A 23,325-nucleotide genomic window follows, 5' to 3' on the forward strand; every position below is an offset into this window, starting at 1 on the left:
TCGTTATCGGCGTACTTTACAACGACCGCTTTCGTGGCGAAGCCTTGACTAAATGATTTTATTAAAAAGAAAACAAAATTATTCTAACAGTTCATGTTAAAATCATTGTTTACTTAATTGCATGTACCTTGATTGGCTTTGCATGCTTTACAACAGGGATAGCGTCAACCAATTATCACTGACCACATACACCTGTGGCGGTTTATCGAGATAATTGACGCTTAAAAATGGACGTTTGTTGTGAAAACAGGGTTGCGGATGGCGATATGCGTATTTGATGTTATAAAGAGAATTTTATATAGCAGGAAAATCGTTCTTGGGAAATCATGGCGGTATTGCGAAAATGGCGATGAATCGAATGGCGATAATTCGAGAATTGACTGTACTGTAAAATCACATACTTTTATGAAGTCCAATTTCTGAGTTTTGGGAAAGAAAAATTGGTTTGTGGGGATTTGATTTCGAAGTTGGAGAAGTACATGTATTGAGTAGTAATGCATAGGAAATGTTACATTTGGAGGTGGTCACGAGTATGGGGGTCTCTCCATACCTTGAAATCAACAAAAATTAAACCCCATTCAAAAATTAGTGATTTCACGGTATATCAATTTTTCTTTGCATTTTGAATACAAATTCAAAAAAATATAATTATTTTCTCCGAACAGCTAGGTAGAACTAAGTATAAGTGAGAAAGGATGGGTGCCTGTAATTAATGTAAAAATGCTCATCTTTATCTTACAAATTCCATTAGACGCATACATCCTGTTGCTTGTATACAGTAATCTTTTAACACTTACGATTATTTTTAATATGAATCATGCCAGTAATCATAACATGTACTATCTTAATCAAATGGGCTTTTGGACAAATTCATCATAAATCCATATGTTTCTGAAAACCTTTTGAAAATCGTAGTTCCATCAACAATATCCATGTCAGCTTGTTTGCTTTTTCTACATCAAAGAAAAATTATATCTACCCAAAGGCACCAAATACCGATATTTCCCTGATCAAAGAAAGCAAGATCAAGTTCCGGCACCTTGATATTAATTTATAAGATGAGCAGGGCTAAATTATAATCATGCAAAAGGATCCAATTTTCATTACTGAAGAATCAATTAATATTGCACAATGTACAAATTTATGACACAATTTAAAAAAAAATATATAAAAATGCATTGTATATTTTTTGCCTTTGCTTCATTTTTTTTTTTTGAAAATTAAAATTGTACACATTTTGCAGTCTGGCTAGCAAAATGCCTTAACCCTGCATCCAAATATCCTCTGCTCATAGCACATGCTTCCCTTTGCTATCCCTTTCTAATCTTATCCAATAAGATATCAGGTGCATTTATGAGATACCAGTGTGAAATATGTCCCTCTAATTCCAATCTCAGCAGAACCTATTAATTAGTTTTTTGTCTGCGATGTCTTGTTAAGATAAAGTTATGGTGGTCAGCTGGAGAAAATGGCTGATTATGAAGGTAGGCCGTGTGAGAACGGATGCTCTTGCTTTAGCATAAAGCTTTATATCAAGACCATTAATGATAAGCATATAGTCACGAACCTTAATTCATACATTATACTTACATTATATATATACATGTACCCAGTAGTCTGATATTATCACACATAAAGTGAGTACATCTAAATTTTTACTATTTCTTAATCGGAGAGAAATCCTCAAAACTAATCATGTAAAATATATTCATCAAACACTAAACTTGAACTGTTTGCAATGTAGATACATACAGTAACTATTTTTTTAATGATTGTATTTAAGTTTAAAAAACATGTTTTTTCATGCATCCAAGTCAAAACATCATTTTATATAAATTAAACTACATCTGATGAAAATGATTGTGTTTACTTTTGAATAAGATGAAAAAGTCAATTTTGATAATTCTATCAAAACACAAACTTCCTGGCCTTTGAAAGGGTTCAACTTGAGAGAAACCATTGCAGAACTGAACATAAAAACAGCAATGATAAATGAATACACCAAAATAATCATTTATAAAATACATCACCCATTTGCCTAACTGTCATAGAAAAATATGCCCGGAAACATCTTATCTTAAACAAGAAAGCTTTTTACAAAAATTTAAAACAAAAAAAAATTTAGTCAAAATTTGGATTTAGGATAAAGGATTAGACTTGATGACCAGATAAAAATGTCCCAATAATCTTGATCGAGACAGAAATCACAGGAACAACATGGAGTCCTGATGTAAACAAGCAATGCTCTCTATCACTTTTTCTCTTGATTCTCACAGAAGATAAAACAATGAACTAAAACATTGTCTGGCACCAGTCTCTGTGTAATGTAGATGTCAGTGATTATAGAATTGTATGGAGACCTAAAATCTCTGATTTGGGATTAGAGAGGGTGATCTGTTTTAAGCCATTCCCAGTTACAGTGATTATTTTCTTTAGATTTTTGTTAAGATCCATGAAAGTTACTCTTTATTTCCCAAAATAAAAATGTGTTTTTCTATTTACAATCTCCAAATTTCACATATACAATCCTTAAAATCCCCAAAACATCTATTTAACAATGGTGGTAGGACTTGGGGAAAAAAAATAATGATTCACATAAATAAAGTACAATTCAATAAAGTGTCTTTTCATTTCAAAAAAAAAAATTGGAGTTAATGAAATAAAACAGAATTAAAAAGAACAATATGAACTCATATTTCCATCCAAATGTTTCTTTTGTACATATCACAAATAAAAGAAGACTTTGATGCTACAGATCAAATTCTTGTTCTATTTGAATTTAATTCATGGCCAAATAATATGATAACAGCAATCAATGACTACGAAGTAAAACTTTTCAAACATTAATTTTTTTCCGAAAAATTCACTTCTTTTTACCAGTAATTCTGTTAAATCTCTATACTCTCTATTTAGATGCTAAGAATGTATCAGAATGGCTCTTTCTTAGTTTTGACTGCTAGAATATCTTACATTGTTGTTGTTTGACTAATTGAAGGAAGAGAGCCAAAGGATGCCAATTATCGATAAAAAAATGTGACCACCTTGAACATTAATTGATATAAACCTAGGATGTAGCCAAAATATATTCAGTATTATCTAGGCAATGTCCAAAATGTGTGTGGTTTGGTAAACATCAGTGTGTTTGCTATATTAATAACACTGTACCAGATAATGGCATTACACCTTATAATCCTGGTCACGGCACCAAAATTGACCAAACATTGAAAAAAAACTTCTTCCCTTTAAAATCGAGTCATTTAAAAATATTAATTATTAAAAGATATAATATTACACAAAATCACCAATCTGTTTAATGAAAATTTTGATATTTTTTTTCCCACAGCTTACCATCTTTGACGCCACACTGAGCAAACCCCTCCATGGCCTCATCAGAGTTATCACCGCAGTGATCCACTTTGTCACACTTGAGGTCTTCATCTATACAATATCTATTACCACACTGGAAATGTGTGCCACAGGAATTATACTTTTGAAAATCTGAAGTAAAAAAAAAGAAGAATTTACTTATCAATGCAAAAATTTTACGTGTCGTGAAAATAAAGCCATTAGGGCATTTTATCAATTTGTTCTATCAAAGTTCATAATACAGCATCACTAATTTTTAACAAACTGTTTACAATCTCAAGCCATTTTCAAATTTCTTTTAAAAGCATTTTCAGGTAAATATAAAATTTGTCATCTTAAAAACATCTCCAAAAATTGGAGTTAATCATGACATTGAACCATAAATCATTCAATGAACAATTGTTTAATCTTTTGTTGATCGACTTTTTTAACAAGCTGCTGGTGTCATTTGATATAGTGTTAATATTACTCTACCAATTATCATGCCTGATAATTATTCTTGATTGAATTATGGTAGGAACACAAGAAATATCAATTTATTGACTCTCTTTCTGAAAATACATGGAGCTGTGTTGGATTGAACTGCCTTCCAGTCGATAGCATTCACTGTAGGATTAGGTAAATTATTGTTGAGAGTGACAAAATCTTCAGGTGTAATTGTTTGAATTGATAAGTTCACATCCATCACATGAAAGAGTGAGAGAGGAAAAAGAAAAAGATCAACTTTGTGAGAGATTCATTATGTATAGGCCAGGCCATCTATAAAAAAATGTTTGGTTTCTCTCTCCTTACCATGTGACTTATAAAAACTAAAAATGGCCTTCTAGTACTCAGAACTTCTTTTAAACCCCAAGAAGCATTTGTTTTTCAGCCTTTCGGAAAATAGATTTTGAAAATTTCAGCATTGTTGAAATTTTCTGATGAAAGAATTTCTCATCAACCTATTGACTTATTTTTTTTTCATCCAGAGTCAGAAGAGGGCAAAAAGTTGGTCCCATATAATTCACACAAGTAGCCCCATCAGCTATTGACAGAGTTACATAATACAATACATAAAATAATCAATCTGAAGAAAAGTAAAACACTGTCATTACCATCAGATACATTTATGATGGATGTCTCCAACTATAAAACTATCCTAACCACTGTACCAAGACATGCAAAATGAACATCAATTTTAAGATAGTCCTGACCTTGAAAATAATCTGACCTTGTCCTAACATTACTTCCATGTTTTAAGCTATTTGTGTTGTCTAATATTCCCTAAGATTTGGTTTTTAAGACTGAGCTGTTCATAAATCTGATGATTCATCTCCTAAAATACAGCCAGATTATTTGTGCTGGACCACAAAAGACCACAAAAGACCGGACTTGATTAGACCTTAATAAACTATCAATGGGCAATAAACATGACAAGAAAATGAATACCAGAGGTTTGGGTAATTTTTTCAAGATACTGGGAACTAATAGGCATGTATAAATGAACTGTTTCAATAACAAGAATACTAACAAGACGCTACTGTGTGTCTAACATGTAACAACAGCAAAATAAGCATTATAGGTGAACTAGATTTTTGGATGAAAATTTGGTAAATTTTATTTTTTATTAACTAAATTGTCTTGTAAAAAAACCTTAAGAAAAAGAATTCCAAGCAGCTTTTAATTGTTGTCAGCTTCAAAATGTCAAGCAAAGATGGCCTGTCTCCTGGTGCCAATTGGGAACAAATTTTACTTCAAAGCCAGACAGTTAAATCACCCTTGGGAACAAATTGTCATCAGAACATGGAAACAAGCCATCACAACTAAAGGTTGACCAGCGTCTCTTGGTAAATTCTCTTCCAGGGAGGATAATTGTCCTTAAATGTTGACAATTCTTCAATGTGAAAGATTATTGATTCTCCAAACTCAATTATGAAGAAGACATTGAATGCTTCCCAAAATGTTTCAATTCCAAGAATTTTATTGTTGTTCTATGTAGACTTTCAGATGTTCAAATTTTATCAGACAATGAAAATGGAGATAATTTACATGCAATGTGTTGAAAAAATTAGCAACAAAATGAAACTTTGTTTAAATTAATGCCAATTTAACATGCATACAAATGCTCTGTCGTGTTTAAAACTCGATTTTCCACTACATTTACTTCTTTGAATAAGGCGAACTTGTGTTTTGAATTCAATACAGCTGTTTCCATTACATGAATAATATCTTGTGTTAATTTCGGCTCCCATTATCACATACAAGAATGGAATCTTCATAAATCATCGACTTTGTAATTCAAAAAACACTGCATGACAGTGCAACAATTCTGCACAAAACAAAAGCAACACAAAACCTCATGCAACCAAGCACTAAAAAAAGACTCATCTGAACAATATATACACATGGAAAAAAGAAGTCAATCATAATAGCTACCCAAAGCAAAAAGGTTCTATTAATAGCTTTGTCAATATGCCTAATTACTGAGCATTGCATCTCTGGATCTGTAGCAGATAATTATCTGGAAACCCTTTACTAGTCAATGGTAAAAACATTACCACTGCAACTCAAAATGTTATACAAGATTTCCCTTGTAATTTGCAGCCAGAAATCTTCCAAGATCCCCACTGTACAGGCACCTAGGTCATTTATTTCTAATTGGGTAATTGTTCTAAAACAGCAGATTTGCCACTACAAAACATGGGAACAGTTCGGTACAGGCATACTCATCTAATCCAGGGAATATATGGGAGCAAATGCTCTCAATCATCAGTAAAGTGGATAAAATTGTACAGATTTTTGCAGAGTTCTCATCTAGATGGAACCGAACATTCTTTCCCACTGATTAATAGCATACAGACCAAGGGGGTTTTTATTTCAATTGATAAAGGATTCTACCATTTATCTATCCAAACTGTTGGATATTTGATTGTCTGTAAATGGTATATTACAGTTTGCTCAGATTTTACGAGGTTTCCACCATAGACAATTTCCTTCCAATGAAACGACTACGGCTTGAACAATACTGGATGAAACGAAGCAATGACTTAATAATGGCTCATGAGGACCTGTTGCCAAATCGACCATTAAAACAAGCAGGCGGCCAGGAAAAACTGTGACGATCAAAAAAACTTGAAGAAGATGTATAACTAAATACCCTTGAACTTCTCCCGAATTAGAGATAAGGAAAATAATACACCTGTCAATCTCCTAGCAGTTTATAAATCAAACCGCAGTTAAAGTGGTAAAATTCGGAGTCCATAATCACCCAAATCACCGAATTCTTACTTTGTCTCATGATAAGAGAGAAAAAAAATTTTTTTTTTTCAAAACTTGTCACTTTCATAGGATTTCAAAGAGAAAAAGATCTCTTAAATGAACATTAAAATCTTTCAATGTTACGAAAATTCTCGATTCGTATCGAACTTCAGCTTCAGAAATAGGAAACTTTTTTCCAGCCTGATAAACCAGTCTTGTCAGTTTGTATATTTTATTGCAGAAATACAGGAGCCAAGCTGAAAAAGGTTAACCGTTCTGACATTGTGATAACATGTTTCATCACTCTATCTCGCAACCAAATGATGGATTACTCAAAACTCCGTATCATACCTTGTTGTTTTTTCACCTCCAACTGTTTTATGATGAGGAATGATCAAAGGGGAGTAGGGGTTTAATAGTTTCCCTTCCAGTCTTAGGAATGCGATCCCTTAACATAGAAAACAGACCTTTAACATATTGTATTGCAGCTCTGGCTTAAAAATTGAACAACTGAATGGCTCTTCAAGATTTATCTGCCCAAAATGATGAGTTTATGTACAGAAGAGAAATTTGTATTTCATAGGCACCAGCAAGTACAAATTACAATACCATCCATTTAAAATATCTACAACTCCTTCCCCCCTAAATATTTGATTTACATGTAAACATTAACATTGTAGATAAATAGCAGCTCCGATACTTTGATGATAATGAAAACAACAAAATTCAATCAAGCTTGCCCAATCATTTCCTATTCATGAACCAAAAGACCCATCTTCCCTGACCACTTGATGCAGACCAAGAGCAGCAAGAAAATGTTTCCATGGAGAAACAACCATAATTGCCCTTAATTCGGTGTTTGCATACTCTTGAACTCCAATATCCTCCACCATTTTCTTTTATTAGAAATTTCCACTAATTAATTCCCTCTGCATTTGGGGATGTCAAACCGAAGAGGGGGTTGACTATAAAGACAGCATTGGAAATCAGCAGGTGGAATCCATTTACAAGGTCCTTTTGTCATATTAACCTATCAAATATCCACAACATGACAGGCAAGAATTCAGAGAAAAAGCTAGGGATTTCAAAGGATGAGAGACAATAGTGACCCATACCCTGATCACAGAGAATAATTGGTCATCCAATATCAATGGTACTGGCTATAATGAGTCTCAAATTAGGGGCAATAGAGGAAGGAAACCAATGTATTAGAGATTAATATTGGGAAGAATTTATATATTTGATCTTTACGCATTTCATATAACTTAATTTGTAAGAGGCGTAGAACCACGTCAATTAAACTAGAATTCAAAGAAGGATAAACAGTAATAATAGTTTACTTGCCTACCAAGTTTCAATAAAATCAGATAAAAACTCTTAAAGATGTAGAATTTTGAAAAAATTATTTTAGGAGAGCCAAACAGCAAGACAGAAGGCAGTTCAATAGACATCTTACTTAAAGAAGCATTCACTTTACAGTATTTTGTAACAATTATAAAATATGCATATAAATATGCTTTTAGTTGTATATACCTTCACTAAATGCTGTAACTATGAATTTGAAACCCCTTCCAATTTCTCTTCTTTTTAAATCTCCATTTTTGTTGGTCCTAAAAAGAAAGAAAACAACATAAGTACAATGTAATCTATAATGTATTTTAAAGTGTTGGCATTGCATTACTGAAAGCAACATATGTAAGAAAAACACAAAAACTGTTTTAATTATCAGTTCTTTTCAACACACACAGGGTGATGGTAATAAAAGTCATTTTAAGGTGTTGGCAGTGCAACTCTTCAGTAATAGGAGTTACATTTATGACATCTCTGATAGAATTACTCAGCATGTGTGGTATCAGTTGCCTTAAAGATAATAGAACTACTTCTTTGAAAGTCAAAACATTAGATACTTTCTTCTTTATGATTTCCTCTTTTTCTTTTGACAAAGTATTATATAAGTTTTCTAGAGATTTTAACTTCCTACTTTAAAGATATCAAGTCTTACATTACCACTGACAATAAAGGAAAGGTTATAAAATTTGTAAGCTATTGACCCCAAACCTCAAATAAAATTTTCAACTACCTGTACCAAGAGTATGTGCTCTCAGAATACATCTGTAGTAGAAATTTGCTGTGTTGTTTAATGGAGTCAACACAAGAACTCTCATTATTAAAAGACCACCAAAGAGTTAAAAACTTAAAATCCTTCACATTTTACATTTCAACCCATATTACAGAATTAATTTGCTACTGACAGTAAAATCTTGTCAAAATGGTGAAATTCAACAGACACCATGCTGGGCCACGACAATTCGATTTTAGTACTAAATTCTTCTTATTTATAGAAAATTGTTTTGAGGATTCCAAACATTTTTTGTGTGAGATTAATCTTGTTATGTGTAGTAAAAGACGGTTTTAGTGAACATGCTTATAACAGTGAAGTGATTTTATTCACCGTGACTTTATTATATATTGCAAACTTAACTGAATGAATTATGCTTTTAACAAAGCAAAATAGTCCATCTTTTATTCTTTGTTACAACTGTGTTTTACTGTATGAGGTCACAAATTTTCCATCAAAATTTTTACAGCATACTTAAATTGCATTCAAGACAAACAAATGGCAATCAACAAACCAGAAGTCTCTGTCGAGAGTGAAGCTCTACTGGTTTGTACTTATAGCAAAAGAAGAGAAAAGTACTTATGCAGTTGGGAATTGAAACTTTTCAACAGCAATTAATAGAAAAATGATCCTTGATTTAGTCTCTTTATGTTTTAGTGTAGTCTACTTGCATGCCACATTACATTATAATCAGACTAAAACTGTATTTGGAGTAGCATTTTGAGTGTATTAAACAGAAATTTCTATTTTTAGTAACCGTGGCAACACCGTTCATTGAAGTGAAAAACTATACACAGAATTATGTACCTTAGTGTAGTCTACTTGTGTGCCAAGTTATATTGAAATCAGACCAAAACTGTAGGAGGTGTAGCATTTTGAAATAATTTCACAGAAATTTCTATTTTTAGTAACCACAGCAACACCGTTCATCGAAATCAAAAACCGATACACAGAATTATGTATCTTAGTGTAGTCTACTTGTGTGCCAAGTTACATTGAAATCAGACCAAAACTGTAGGAGGAGTAGCATTTTGAAAGAATTTCACGGAAATTTCTATTTTTAGAAGCACGTCAACACAGTTCATCGAAATCAAAAACTGATAAATAGATTTATGTACCTTAGTGTGTTCTACTTGTGTGTCAAGTTATATTGAAATCAGACCAAAACTGTAGGAGGAGTAGCATTTTGAAAGAATTTCACAGAAATTTCTATTGTTAGTAACCACAGCAACACCGTTCATCCAAATCAAAAACCGATAAACAGAATTATGTATCTTAGTGTAGTCTACTTGTGTGCCAAGTTATATTGAAATCAGACCAAAACTGTAGGAGGTGTAGCATTTTGAAAGAATTTCACAGAAATTTCTATTTTTAGTAACCACGGCAACACCGTTCATCCAAATCAAAAACCGACACAGAATTATGTATCTTAGTGTAGTCTACTTGTGTGCCAAGTTAAATTGAAATTAGACCAAAACTGTAGGAGGAGTAGCATTTTGAAAGAATTTCACAGAAATTTCTATTTTTAGTAACCACGGCAACACCGTTCATCCAAATCAAAAACCGATATACAGAATTATGTATCTTAGTGTAGTCTACTTGTGTGCCAAGTTATATTGAAATCAGACCAAAACTATAGGAGAAGTAGCATTTTGAAAGAATTTCACAGAAATTTCTATTTTTAGTAACCACGACAACACCGTTCATCCAAATCAAAAACCGATACACAGAATTATGTATCTTAGTGTAGTCTACTTGTGTGCCAAGTTATATTGAAATCAGACCAAAACTGTAGGAGGAGTAGCATTTTGAAAGAATTTCACAGAAATTTCTATTTTTAGTAACCACGGCAACACCGTTCATCCAAATCAAAAACCGATATACAGAATTATGTATCTTAGTGTAGTCTACTTGTGTGCCAAGTTATATTGAAATCAGACCAAAACTGTAGGAGGAGTAGCATTTTGAAAGAATTTCACAGAAATTTCTATTTTTAGTAACCACGACAACACCGTTCATCCAAATCAAAAACCAGTAGAGCTAAAAATTACTTCTATCCATGGATTGAACCGAAAAATTTTGATTCTGCAGAATTATAAGTGGAACCCCCATGGAAAAAATCTGTTTAATGTAAGGTTCTAGCAAAAACGTACTGATATTTATGGCTTATCATGGAGAAAAAATGAGCTATCAAACCTAGTGTCAGCAATATTACATATACATCAAAATGTTCAAACAAATTAAAAGAACAACTTCAAAACCAATACCAAAAGACAACCTCTCTACTCATCAAAAACAAGACAGCGGCATGATTTAATTACGAAAACCACATAAAAGTCACTGTAAGCTCCTTTCTGCCTCAACCCTCCTTGTAACCTGTCAAAAGATCATAATTGTGTCCCAGGGAAGACTAATAGCCAGGATTCACATAACTGTCTATGGAGATCAACTAATTGACTCTTCTCTGTCACACAAGTCTATAGACATACCGCCTGATCTAGAGAACCTAGCTTATAGTGATAATGTGGATATCAAAGCAGCAGCCGCCAATGGAAGGAAATGCAGCCATGAAGCTGATGGGGGTATTCATCATATTTTTTCCTGTGTGCATGTCAAGAGTCATTACTCAATATTAAGTGGTTGTTCCAGGATTAATTATTTATCTCATGCCAAAGCCTACAGAGATGGCTTAATTCTCTCCTGGAAAAAATCTTCTCTAATCTAAGACATCAACTCTGCAAAAACAGAGGTGTGAAGTATGAATTTGTTGCAAGGAATCAGTTTAAGCTCTGAGCTTTTAAAAATTTTATTAGCTATCAAACCTAGTGTCAGCAATAGGGTTTGTTACAATAAATAAAATGTTCACACAAATTAAAAGAACAACTTCAAAAAATGAAAAGTCACCTTCAAATTTATCAAAAATGGTGAAAACAATGAAATACATGTAACAATAAAATAATTGGCAATTAGGCAATAATAAATTATGGGTTACCTGGCAATAAAAGTCACTGTAAGCTCCTTTCTGCCTCAACCCTCCTTGTAACCTGTCAAAAGATCATAACTGTGTCCCAGGGAAGACTAATAGCCAGGATTCACATAACTGTATGGATTTGCCGGGGATTGGCATCAATGAATCAATTGGGTATGGATCTTCGGTTGGCTGTCACACAATATCTATCAGATTTTACCCACTTCTGGGGAGTTAGAGAACCTAGCTTATATGTTGATAATGTGGATAAGAAAAAGCAAGGAGCCTTCTTTATATACCTTTTCATCACTAGGGCCGAATTAGTTCACGCAGCCATGAAGCTGATGCCAGTATTCGCGCATATTTTTTCCTGTGTGCAACTTTTGTCAAGTAAAGGCTTTATCATTACAAATCAATATTAAGTGAATTGTTTTGGTAACGATGCCAAGTTGGAATTATTTATCTCATGCCAAAGCCATTTGCTATTACGATTGGGCTTCTCTGGAGGAAATTCGGGTTTCTTACAACGAAACGATAGCATGAAATAAACATATACAATGAATTATAAAGCATACATTAATGACCAGAGGTGTGAAGATGTGAATTTGTTGCAGGGAAGCAGTTTAAGCTCTGAGCTTTTAAAAATTTTATTGCGCTAGCTAGGACTCTTTCAGACCAATTCCTTTAGAGTTCTAGTGTTGGTGAACAAAACAACCTACCGGTATTTCAAATTAAAAAATTTCCACAGTTCCACTCTCTCTTCATGTTAGACTAAAATACCATGTCTTGATTCTGTTGCTCAATAGCAAAAATCAGCAATTCTCATCTTAGTTACCAGAATTACTTTCGAAATTGCCAACAAAGACTGGAAAATAAATATTCTGAGAGTAAATGCTACATCTTTATGCTCAACATGCTCAAGAACAGTTGCATAACCCCTTAAGCTTTCTCACGTTTTTGCTATTTATTGCTCCAAGTATATTTTTATTTCTATGAAAGTGCGTAGAAGTTAGTGTGACATAAAAGTGACAGCAAGATAAAAAGTCAATTCCTTCAAAAACCAACACATTTTTACATCATTTATAGTCATCAAGAGAGACAGAAATATTTATACAACCAAGTCCTACCGAAAAATAAACTCAGCTTGGAGAGGAATGAAGAGAAATGTTAACAAGAGCATTGCAACTTATGATTTCAAATGAGCACATCAAAGAGGCTTCCCACTGAAACACTTAGTTTTGTTTGCCATTGCCATTAGCTGTAATTCAACGATCAGTAAGCCTCCTAAGAGAAGACTCAGTGGAATCTTATGTTTTTCATTGAGACCTGAAGTGGGGGTAAAAAAAAACACAACTGAGTAACTGCTCTCTTCCTGGAACTGCGTGACCTGAGCATTTCTGCCTGCTGCTCACTAATGCACTTTGTTTCTATCTTTTTTACACAGCTTTCAGGGGTCTGAATGGTCTTCACCTTTTGTTTGTACTTGGTCAAAGTTATGCCAGAAATTTGAAAAAAATGCAAAAGAAGATACTGCAAGTCACCCAGGATGCCATTTTCAGTGGTGCCCTGCCACTGAGAGAAATGTTAACAAGATCTTTTAACATTATGCCTTATGATTCTGAATGAAGACATCAAAGAGAAAACAGACTCCCCCATGTTTATTTGTATATTGTAGAATAGCTTCCACATGACCACTGTCTCACCTCATAAAAGAATAAATATTTTCAATTTTGTGTGATACAGATTCTACCAAAATGAAATATATATTCTGCAAAAACACTTTTTTTCTTACATTATCTACTAACTGTCATACTGTAGATCACTTAATTTTCGCGACACCTTATTTTCGCAAGATAGTCATTGACTCTTTATTAGCGTGACAAAATTTTCATAAATTGTGCATGGTCATTGCTCTGTATAATCTTAAGGAATTAAATTATACGCAAGAATGAAATTTTCGCGAGCATACAATCTTGCATGATTACGAGAAAATAAAGTTCTAGCAAATAAAAAGTGATTTACAGTACTTTTACCACATTGAATTTGACATGAAACCTATGCACTGGATGGATGCTGAATACAATGTAGTATATAATGCTGAGAAATGGGAGTTGACATCAAATCACATTTTGAATGCATGTATAACTTATTTATGTAATGGTTTGGGCTGTGGATATCAACCTTGGTAACTTAGTTGTTAAAGCAGTACCTGACGAGTGAAGCAAGTGGGTTCCACATTTGATTCCTGGTCCAGCCGTACACATACACATTCTTTCCTATTACAAATCTGGTGCCTAATTGACCACCCCTTGACTTGCAGGTGAATGTCTTGCCAGAGGCAAATTAAAGGACCTGGGTTGTGTCTTTGATAGGCTAAGGACAATTCAGGAAGGAGGAATGTAATGGTCTGGGCTGTGGATATTGGCCTGGATACTGGATAGCTCGGCTGGTAGAGCACAAGGACGCAAGGGTCTTGAGTTAAGTTTTCTGGTCGATTTTCTCCATTCTTGTTACATATATATGCACTGTTTTCACCTGTACTAAAAGTGTTCTCTGTTTGCACAAACCTGTCTTGTTCCATTGACCAGATAAAGAGACCCCATTTTTTTGCACAGTGGGGCAGGTGTATCTTAATGCATTTTACACACTGCTAAAGAGCTCTGCAAATAAAAACCCTCTAAGACTGACACCCCTAGAAAATAACGGCAAAAAATACAATGCAAACATTTACCCAACTCCAATGCACACACCATAAAAATACCCAGCATTCCCTTCTTTATGGATGTAGAGTTTCTAAATATTAATCTTTTATCAATTTATCAATGAATAAACTCTCCTCATTCTTGGTAATTTGTCTTTGCAGGATTGTGATTTCAAAGGTTGTGTGCTGACAAATTGGAGCCTTCTGTCAACAAAGCTGTCACTATAAAACAGTATTGATCGGGGATAAAATGGTGTTGCATGGGTTAACAAGTTTCACATTCAGGTACAAGGAGATCTCGAGTACCGACAAATCTTTGTCAACAAACCCACAAAATTAAAATCATCACAACTGCATTCAAACTCGGGGGTTTCGAATTCAAATTTTGTATACCGATTCAACATATAAGAAAATTACGTTTCCTCAAATATTTCATTCTGGAAATCCAATTTTGGATGTACTGTTCAAATATTGAAATTTTTATCAGAACAATTGAGTGAAAATTACATTTTAGCGATGAGATATAATTAATTCTTCATATTGCACAAGAAATTAAGCACATTAATATTTAGTTAATAAAAGAACCTATAATCCGTGTGATATTGACTGTGTCATCCGGTACAAGGGAATTCCAGGCTTTCGGAGTCTGAAGCTATGAGCATTGTATTTTGTAGAGAGAGTGTTGACAATCAATTTTTTTCTTCTTTTCAATATAAAAGTTGTAGCCTTACAAACTCTTGGACAACAAATTGCAGCGTATTACAGTTAATAACTGATTCATCCTTTTAATGATTCAGAAAAACCAGTCAACATTATGATGAGGAAGCCAGTAAACGAATAAAGAAACCAGGATTTACAAAACTGCGTCTTCTAGTACAAGCTCAGAATATCTGAGATCTATGCAAATGTGCCAGGACTGCCTTGTCGAAGTGATGACCAATGTTGCCATTGGCAAACAAGCATGTTTACACACTATGCTTGGTTTAGCCAAATCTTAGAGTGGTGTAGAGAGGATGGATCATGGATGTCAGTGAAAAACACTTGACCTTGAGAAAAAGATGGAAACCTGAGAAAAACCCCTGTTAGCTAGGCCTTATCTCTATTACATGTTACATCAAGTGTAGGCAATATGTTGACCAACAAGAGATTGATATGACCTTTAACTGTACTACAAAACTTTTTAGAATCACTCCAACTCTTTTCCTTTTTGTTTATCACTGTGTCTGTAACTTCTATCATGAATGGTTCTTGCACTTTGAGCATGTTGAGATGAATTCCTTACAAACTCCTAACCAGTATTTACTATCATTGCCAATATTTCTAAGCTCTGTAACAATCAATATGGATGCTTAATGCCATGCTATGAAAAATCACCTCTCAAAATGATACAAATAATTGGACAGAACCCATCAGTTGAGTTTGTCAAGACTAATAATTTTTACTTTTCAAAATAATAAACATTTAATGTAGAAATCTTGTTTTTTTTTGGAAAAATAAAATTGATTGATACAACTCCCAGGAAAGGCAGGGAAGCTGCATGTTATAAGAATATTCACCCTGCTCGGTACATACCAAAGAGAGTTCATTGCGAGAACAAGATGGTAATTGAGGCTGCAAATTAAGATACCTAGAGCTGAACCCCAGGTGAGACCGGCTTTGAAGTTTGAAAAAATGATCACCTGCTTGATCACAAGCTTATTATCCAGTTTGTCTCTCGAATTTGTCTGTTAGTGGACTGGAGGAAAAAAAATTGACTTATGTAAACTTGTCACACATTGATTGTTTCTTTTTTATATAAGGACCAATGAAATCTCTTATCTTGTTGGGCCCTCTCATTAAAATCTAACAGTTTTATTGATTTTTGTGGGTTTTGGGAAAACATTTTTATTGCACAATTTCCTTGGATGCATAAAAATGCATGTCTTATGAAGTGAAAATATCATAATAACTTGTATCTGATCTTATCTTATGTGACATTAAACATGCAAACATGTCCCTGTTTTTTGGCATGTAGTTTTTCCAGGCAATTACATCAGACTGGGTCTTTAAGACTTCAATGAAATAACTTTATGAAATAACATCATAATGACCAATTATAATTTGAATGAATATGTCAAAAACATTTTTTGTCAGAGGCCTGAAAATCTTAATAAAATTCCCCTTCAGATGTCATCCTCAAAAGATTACAGCGCGATAAAACACCTGTAAAAATTACGCAACAATCTGCAGAAAACATCTACCCTCTGCTCGCATTCTGTGACTAAACCTCCGAACTTACTGCTTATTTTTTTCTTCATTTAAACCCAACAGACCTGAATCTAGCAGCAGACAATTAATCAAAATTTCTGCACAGACAAACTTGCATGTCAAACCTATGACCCCCTGAGGATCTAGGTCATATGAGGTCCCCAGGGTTGAGACACAATCCCTCCCCTTCCCCATTCTTTACCCCATATCAGTCAGAATGTTTCTCAAAAAAAAATCATGAACTGATTTTTATCTCTGATATATTAAATGCCTTAATGATAATTAACAAGTCTGGAAATAGATATCCTTGAATTACCTAGACTTTTGCCCCACCTAAAATATATTTTTCTAGTCTAATAGCTGAGTGTGAAAAAATACCCAAGGTATACAATTGCATGACCCCTTCACTCAAACACAGTCTAGGGAAAAAACTACTGTATTATTTTACTAAAATTGCACAACAGATACATGTACTGATAAGAGTTTTTAAGGGTATCTTAGCAATATGTACCAGGTACATCTTTTCAATGATGAAGCAATGGCTACTGCAGACCATATAAACTCCAATGACATTTCTGGACTGAAATATAACTGAGAAATCAAACTCTTCTGGTTTTTATTTTACATACCTAAAATGGACCGTCATAAAAGGCCCTGTGGAGACCAGCAGATTTGGTGGAGGCTGGATACCACATAATCCAAAATTTCCTCCTGCTTCTAACTATAAGTAAAAAAGATCAAGTTTTCATATCAAATAAAGTAAAGTTTTCATAAATGCAAATTATAAAATCTTTAACAAAGTGATAGATGCTGACTGTAACATTTAATTTGCACCAATACATTGTTTTTTCTTAGTCCCAATGAGTTCCAGATAATGAGGTTTAACTGTATTTACAAAACTGAATTTACAAGGTAAGTTTTCTACCTGTCTCACAAGTTCCTGACATTTTTAAACTTCATACTCACCATTGCTCCTGTAAAGATGTCTTCAGAATCATACATGTACAAGGCATCATTACATATTCCAGTATTTTGGTCTATATCAGGAATATCTAGTTCTAGAAAACGTAACATAATTCTCCAGCCTTCATTATCGGCTTTAAAAGTCATTTTACACTCATTATTGTTCATGTAATATTCCGAGTTTTCCTCTCGATGGGATAACACAGTGGCACCTCCTATATATTTCTTATTTCCGCAGTCTATTCCATGCATATAATCTGTAAAATAAGAGGAAATAATTTTATAAATGTCTTTAAGAATGTAAATTAACAAAAAGGTACCCACACATAAAAATGAAAAAATTATCTCCAACTTCACAAAACGTTCTTCAATTCATCAGTTATATCAATGTTTCAAATTTTAATGAAAAATACATCTTAGTCTAAAATATGATTTTTCCAATACACATATCACCTGCCATTACACTCAAAAATACAATTATATGACAACACTTTTATATTTCTTGTGTTTATTTGAAATCCAATTCTTTGAATGTATATTAAATAAAGATTTTTATCGATGACAAAACTTATGAGTTGCATGCATTTTTTTAAATCCACAATAAAAATGCTTCTTTCCTTACCCTATTAATGATAAAATGCAGTAGAAAGAAATCAAAAATGAAGTTGATTTTCAGTCAATTGCAATTATACCCTATGCCTAACATTCTAATATCTCTAATTTCTTTGATTTTTTTAATATTAAAAATGGAATATCATCATTTAAAATTTCTGTCAACAAAATATAAAATACAGTGTAACAACTTCAGAACAACTGAAGCAGAAACATCATGTCCATATAGTAATGGGTAAATACTGGTTTAATCGAGAGTCAAATCTCGCAGTCTGTCGAACATAAGAGCCTTTAGAGGTGTGACATCACAAGTTTTTTCAGAGTTCACTATGGTGATAATAATTCAGCTTTCCTCAGAACATGCCTAACATAACACCTAGACAAATGAGGTGCTACTTTAATAGGTGATAATGGCCCCTCAATAACCCTCCATCATTTCCCCCCATAAGACAGATTTTGACACTCCCAGTAGGCTGTTTGCAGTGCAGATGTGGGCTATGTAACCTTTGTTCCTGATTTTTGATTGCAGTTTAAAGACTTTACGTATTATCACCTTGTCTGATCTGCTTTGACACCTATTTTATGTGAAATAATGGCACAGACTGTCTCTGTGTCAAGTTAGATATCAACAATGTCAAAAATATACCCCAAATAGTGTAATGGCTTTTGTTTAAATGTACCCCTGCCAAGCCATGAAGAAACATGTAATGAATGGCATTTCTCATTTAGGTTGACAAAGTTTGGTATTAATAATGGGCAGCCATCTTCTTGTCACATACATTGCTTCATTGACTAACAAACTTGACAAAAAATTGAAAAATTTTCTCGTACTCTTTTCAAATTTATAACCTGAAACATGTGATTTGACATTTTAACTAACAACACATAATCAGAAGTGTTCAAAAAAAGATTCTAGATAATGAAGACATGTCCGTTTATTTTCTTTTGACCTTGAGTACTTAAAGTACATGTCAGTTTTATAATATATTGCCCCTTTCCTGATGAATTGTGCTCATGAGCCAAAAAATAGGCCAAATTTTTACTATACTTCTTTTCTGCTCCCTCAAATACTCTAAAAAACCTGCAATTCAGCAAAGCTGATATATGTGTATGAAATAAATTGTGCGAAGATAATCTGCAACATTATGTAAGATAAATCACAATTAAGTAACATTTTAAACCTGTGTGGTAGACTTCAACAATCAGCCATTAATCAGACATGCTGAAGTTTCCTGGCATAATAAAGATTTCCTAAGAGCGTGAAAATCCATGCAGGTTGTGTCAGCTGCCAATCAAAACCTTATTTTAAACAAGAGGCCCAGGGGCCACAGTGCTCACCTGAGCACATCGGACTTGAATTTATCCCCCCCCCCCCTCCAGGCGTTCATCATTTGAACAAATTAGAATCTACACTACCTGAGGATGATTCCATATAAATATCACTAATCATAGTTTTGAAGTACTTGAAAAGAAGATTTTAAAAGGTTTCCCTATATATCCCTATGTAAAACTTGGGTCGGCCATTTTGGCCCCACCCTAGCCCCGGGGGTCATGATTTGAACAAATTTGAATCTACACTAAGGATGATTCCACATGAGTTTCATCTTTCCAGGTGCAGTGGTTCTGGAGAAGAAGATTTTTAAAGATTTTTCCTATATATTCCTATGTAAAACTTTCGGCCATTTTGGCCCCACCCTTGCCCCGGGGGTCAAGAACAAACTTAACACTACCTGAGGATGATTCCATGTGAGTTTCATCTTTCCTGGCCCAGTGGTTCTGGAGAAGAAGATTTTTAAAGATTTTTCTTATATATTCCTATGTAAAACTAGGGTCGGCCATTTTGGCCCCACCCTTGCCCCAGGGGTCATGATTTGAATAAACTTGAATCTACACTACCTGAGGATGATTCCACATTAGTTTCATCTTTCCTGGCCCAGTGGTTCTGAAGAAGAAGATTTTTAAAGATTTTTCCTATATATTCCTATGTAAAACTTGGGTCGGCCATTTTGGCCCCACCCTTGCCCCGGGGGTCATGATTTGAACAAACTTGAATCTACACTACCTGAGGATGATTCCACATGAGTTTCATCTTTCCTGGCCCAGTGGTTCTGGAGAAGAAGATTTTTAAAGATTTTTCCTATATATTCCTATGTAAAAATCGGGGGTCATGATTTGAACAAACTTGAATCTACACTACCTGAGGATGCTTCCACATGAATTTTTCCTGGCCCAGCGGTTCTGGAGAAAAATTTTTTAAAAATTGTGGAAAAGGGCGTGGCCCTTCATTTCTCCCCTTCACCCAAGGATACTCTGTACCAAGTTTGGTTGAAATTGGCCCAGTGGTTCTTGAGGAGAAGATGAAAATGTGAAAAGTTTACGCCGACGACGACAACGACGACGACGACGACGACAGACAACGGACAAATTTTGATCAGAAAACCTCACTTGAGCCTTCGGCTCAGGTGAGCTAAAAAAAGACAAAAAAAAAAAATCGTAGATCTCTAATCGACAGCTGTCGAAATAATGACCCCCTTTCTGCCTCTGCCCCAGTCAATACCATACCACTTCTATGGTCCTTTATTTTGGAGCACAATTTCAAATAACTACAGAATTTCTATTACTTGAAAGCCAAAGTCACGATATTTCTAGCATTTCATAAAAAGAAACAATTACGAAAAATGCTTCGAAAACCCCTCCTGGTGCCCCAATTAATATTTGTATGTCTCGGTGGGGTTCCTCTGTGTCTCCTCCGAATTCAATAGGAAAAGCCCTATTATTTATAGCAGAAATCGGAGTCGCCAGTGGCAGATCCTATCAAAAATTCATGCCGGACCTCTTCGACCCTTTTACATAACCAAGGCCACTATTAATGGCGCTTTGTTAAAATTCTTGTAAAGTCTCATTTAAAATACATGACCTCAAGTTTTCAGACTTGACAGAAATTTCTACAGCAAAATTCGTCACACAGGAAAAAAATCTATATTTTCCCAAAATCTGACAGGTCCTATCTAAAGACTGTCAAATTTCTGAATGGCATCCTTAACCGTTCAAAAAAAGTGACCTGAATACAATGCACAATTAGTTGGAACATTTTCTACGATTATTCATTTCATCTGTGAACAAAGTAACACAGTTGTTAAAGGCCTTTAGAACAATATTTTGCTTTAATACATGCCAATCGAAAAAATATACAACAGAAAGGTTTGACCTTAGGTAACCTGCATTTAAATCATACAGTGAAGGCTAGTTGAGCCAAAGTATGAACTTAACCATAGGCGTAGTGAACATCATCCGTATGTCTGTGCCCCCCCACTTTTTAATGAAGAACAAAAACACAGCTATTTTGAAGTAATATTAATACATAGTAATAAAATTGTGTAGAAAAATTGAAATTGAAAGTAACTTGCCTTTGAAAAAAAGTTGGCCACAACCCCCCCCCCCCCCCCCCCCCCCCCCCCCCCCCCCCACGAAATAGGATTTTTGATGGGGAACATACTTTTTTTTTTTTTTTTTTTTTTTTTTTTTTTTTTTGCTTGTTAAAGAATTTCTGGAAGCCCCCCACTTTTAAGCTTTTTTTTTTTTTGCTTGTTAAAGAATTTCTGGACTTGAGCCCCCCACTTTTAAGCTTTTTTTTTTTTTTTTTTTTTTGCTTGTTAAAGAATTTCTGGAAGCCCCCCCACTTTTAAGTTTGTGACTACGCCTCTGACTTAACGAACATCATCCTTTATTTTATGACATAATCTTTCATGGTGCCAAAGCAATATTTAAACAATTTAAACAATTTGGGGTAAAGTTGACACTAAGCTTGCCAGTCTTAAATGCCTAATCTTTGACATATGTTTTGGCTGGCACTAGCTAGCAGTATTAATAAATAAGTACATACATAATATCTGCAGTCGGGGTGTTTGAATGTGTGTAGGTATACCTTTCTGAATGGAGTGATGAATGTTACTATTTATAACACTGTACAGATTAATGGGATGTGCTACTACACTGCAGATATCACCAAACACCACAATAATTATGTAGGATACTGAGATATGTGCAGAAAGATAGATGGACAGAGAGAAATATAATTATGTAGGATAAATATATCTGTAATGATAAAGAGATATGTGCAGGATAGAGATTTGTATTTTGAACGAGAAAGATCTCTGTAGGATAGAAAGACATCTAGGTGATCAAGAGATATCTGTAAGTCAAGATATCTCTAGGATAGAGCCATCTTTAGGATAGGAAGATATCTGTATAAAAGAAGAAACATAGAATGGGCAGATATATAATTTGTTTTATGACAATTTCTTTTACATTATTTTTGCAGCACAAGAATCATTCTATCCAAGAAATACATGTACTGAGGTAATTAATTCTAAAACAGGACCAGGGAAAGGCAATTATTCTACAAGGCAACAGAGAGTGAAAGTTCCATAGAAACAGGAGAAATCAAGTCCAGCACATCTTCAGTTTTATTGAATTAAACTGCATAAAAAAAACACCAATTTAAAAGGCTTTCAGAAGTTTCTTGAAATATTTAGTAACTGTAATTACACAAATTTCAGGACATAAAACTTTGATGTTCTTGAATTAAAAAGCTTTATGAAAGATGGACAAAAAATACCCAACTGCAAGTAGATAATTACAATGTAAGAAAAGATTTTTTTTAAAGTTAGACACTTGTGTCAGAATTTGCAGGCGCACCTCTCCCAATGATAAGCAATGAGAAAACACACACCTAACCAGCTACCCATCTGTATTTGCTCTCCTATCTTCAAGGGAGGAAAAAAAAATCAAAGCAAGATTCCTCCCTCAATTCTTTGAGAGCCAGCACTCACATATGAGCAAAAAGGAAACAATTACATGAGTATCTTTCTGCATGTCAAAAAGGTTGTGTCCTTCAACATGTCAAAGTCTATCTTAACCCTATGATGCTATTAGAGGTCCACATTTGCTCTGCTCAAAATCTGTTTGTTTCAATGAGCTTGATTGCTGTTTGTTATCTCCATATTTCATGAAGGCATACACTGGACACTAACTGGACACATGGTACAAGGAGACCCAAAAATCAATGGTATCCCCTTCATTAAAGGCTGTCCCCAAACTAAGGCCATATTG

The 23,325-nt window shown here is 34.1% G+C and overlaps 1 protein-coding gene across 1 annotated transcript in view; it reads right to left on the bottom strand.

The window, feature by feature from the left end:
- Positions 1-23,325, bottom strand: part of LOC134245260 (uncharacterized) — a 31,964-nt gene that overhangs the window by 4,726 nt on the left and 3,913 nt on the right. Inside the window, exons 2-5 of the mRNA XM_062727563.1 lie at positions 17,605-17,858; positions 17,268-17,359; positions 8,137-8,213; positions 3,349-3,498 (exon numbers count right to left, since the gene is read on the bottom strand). Coding sequence (XP_062583547.1) covers positions 3,349-3,498; positions 8,137-8,213; positions 17,268-17,359; positions 17,605-17,858 — 573 coding nt within the window. The remainder of the gene's footprint in view (positions 1-3,348; positions 3,499-8,136; positions 8,214-17,267; positions 17,360-17,604; positions 17,859-23,325) is intronic.

This window comes from Saccostrea cucullata, unplaced genomic scaffold (genome assembly GCF_032062105.1).
Source record: "Saccostrea cucullata isolate Sc308-1 unplaced genomic scaffold, CSIRO_AGI_Scuc_v1 ctg274, whole genome shotgun sequence".
NCBI classification, from domain to species: Eukaryota; Metazoa; Mollusca; class Bivalvia; order Ostreida; family Ostreidae; genus Saccostrea; species Saccostrea cuccullata.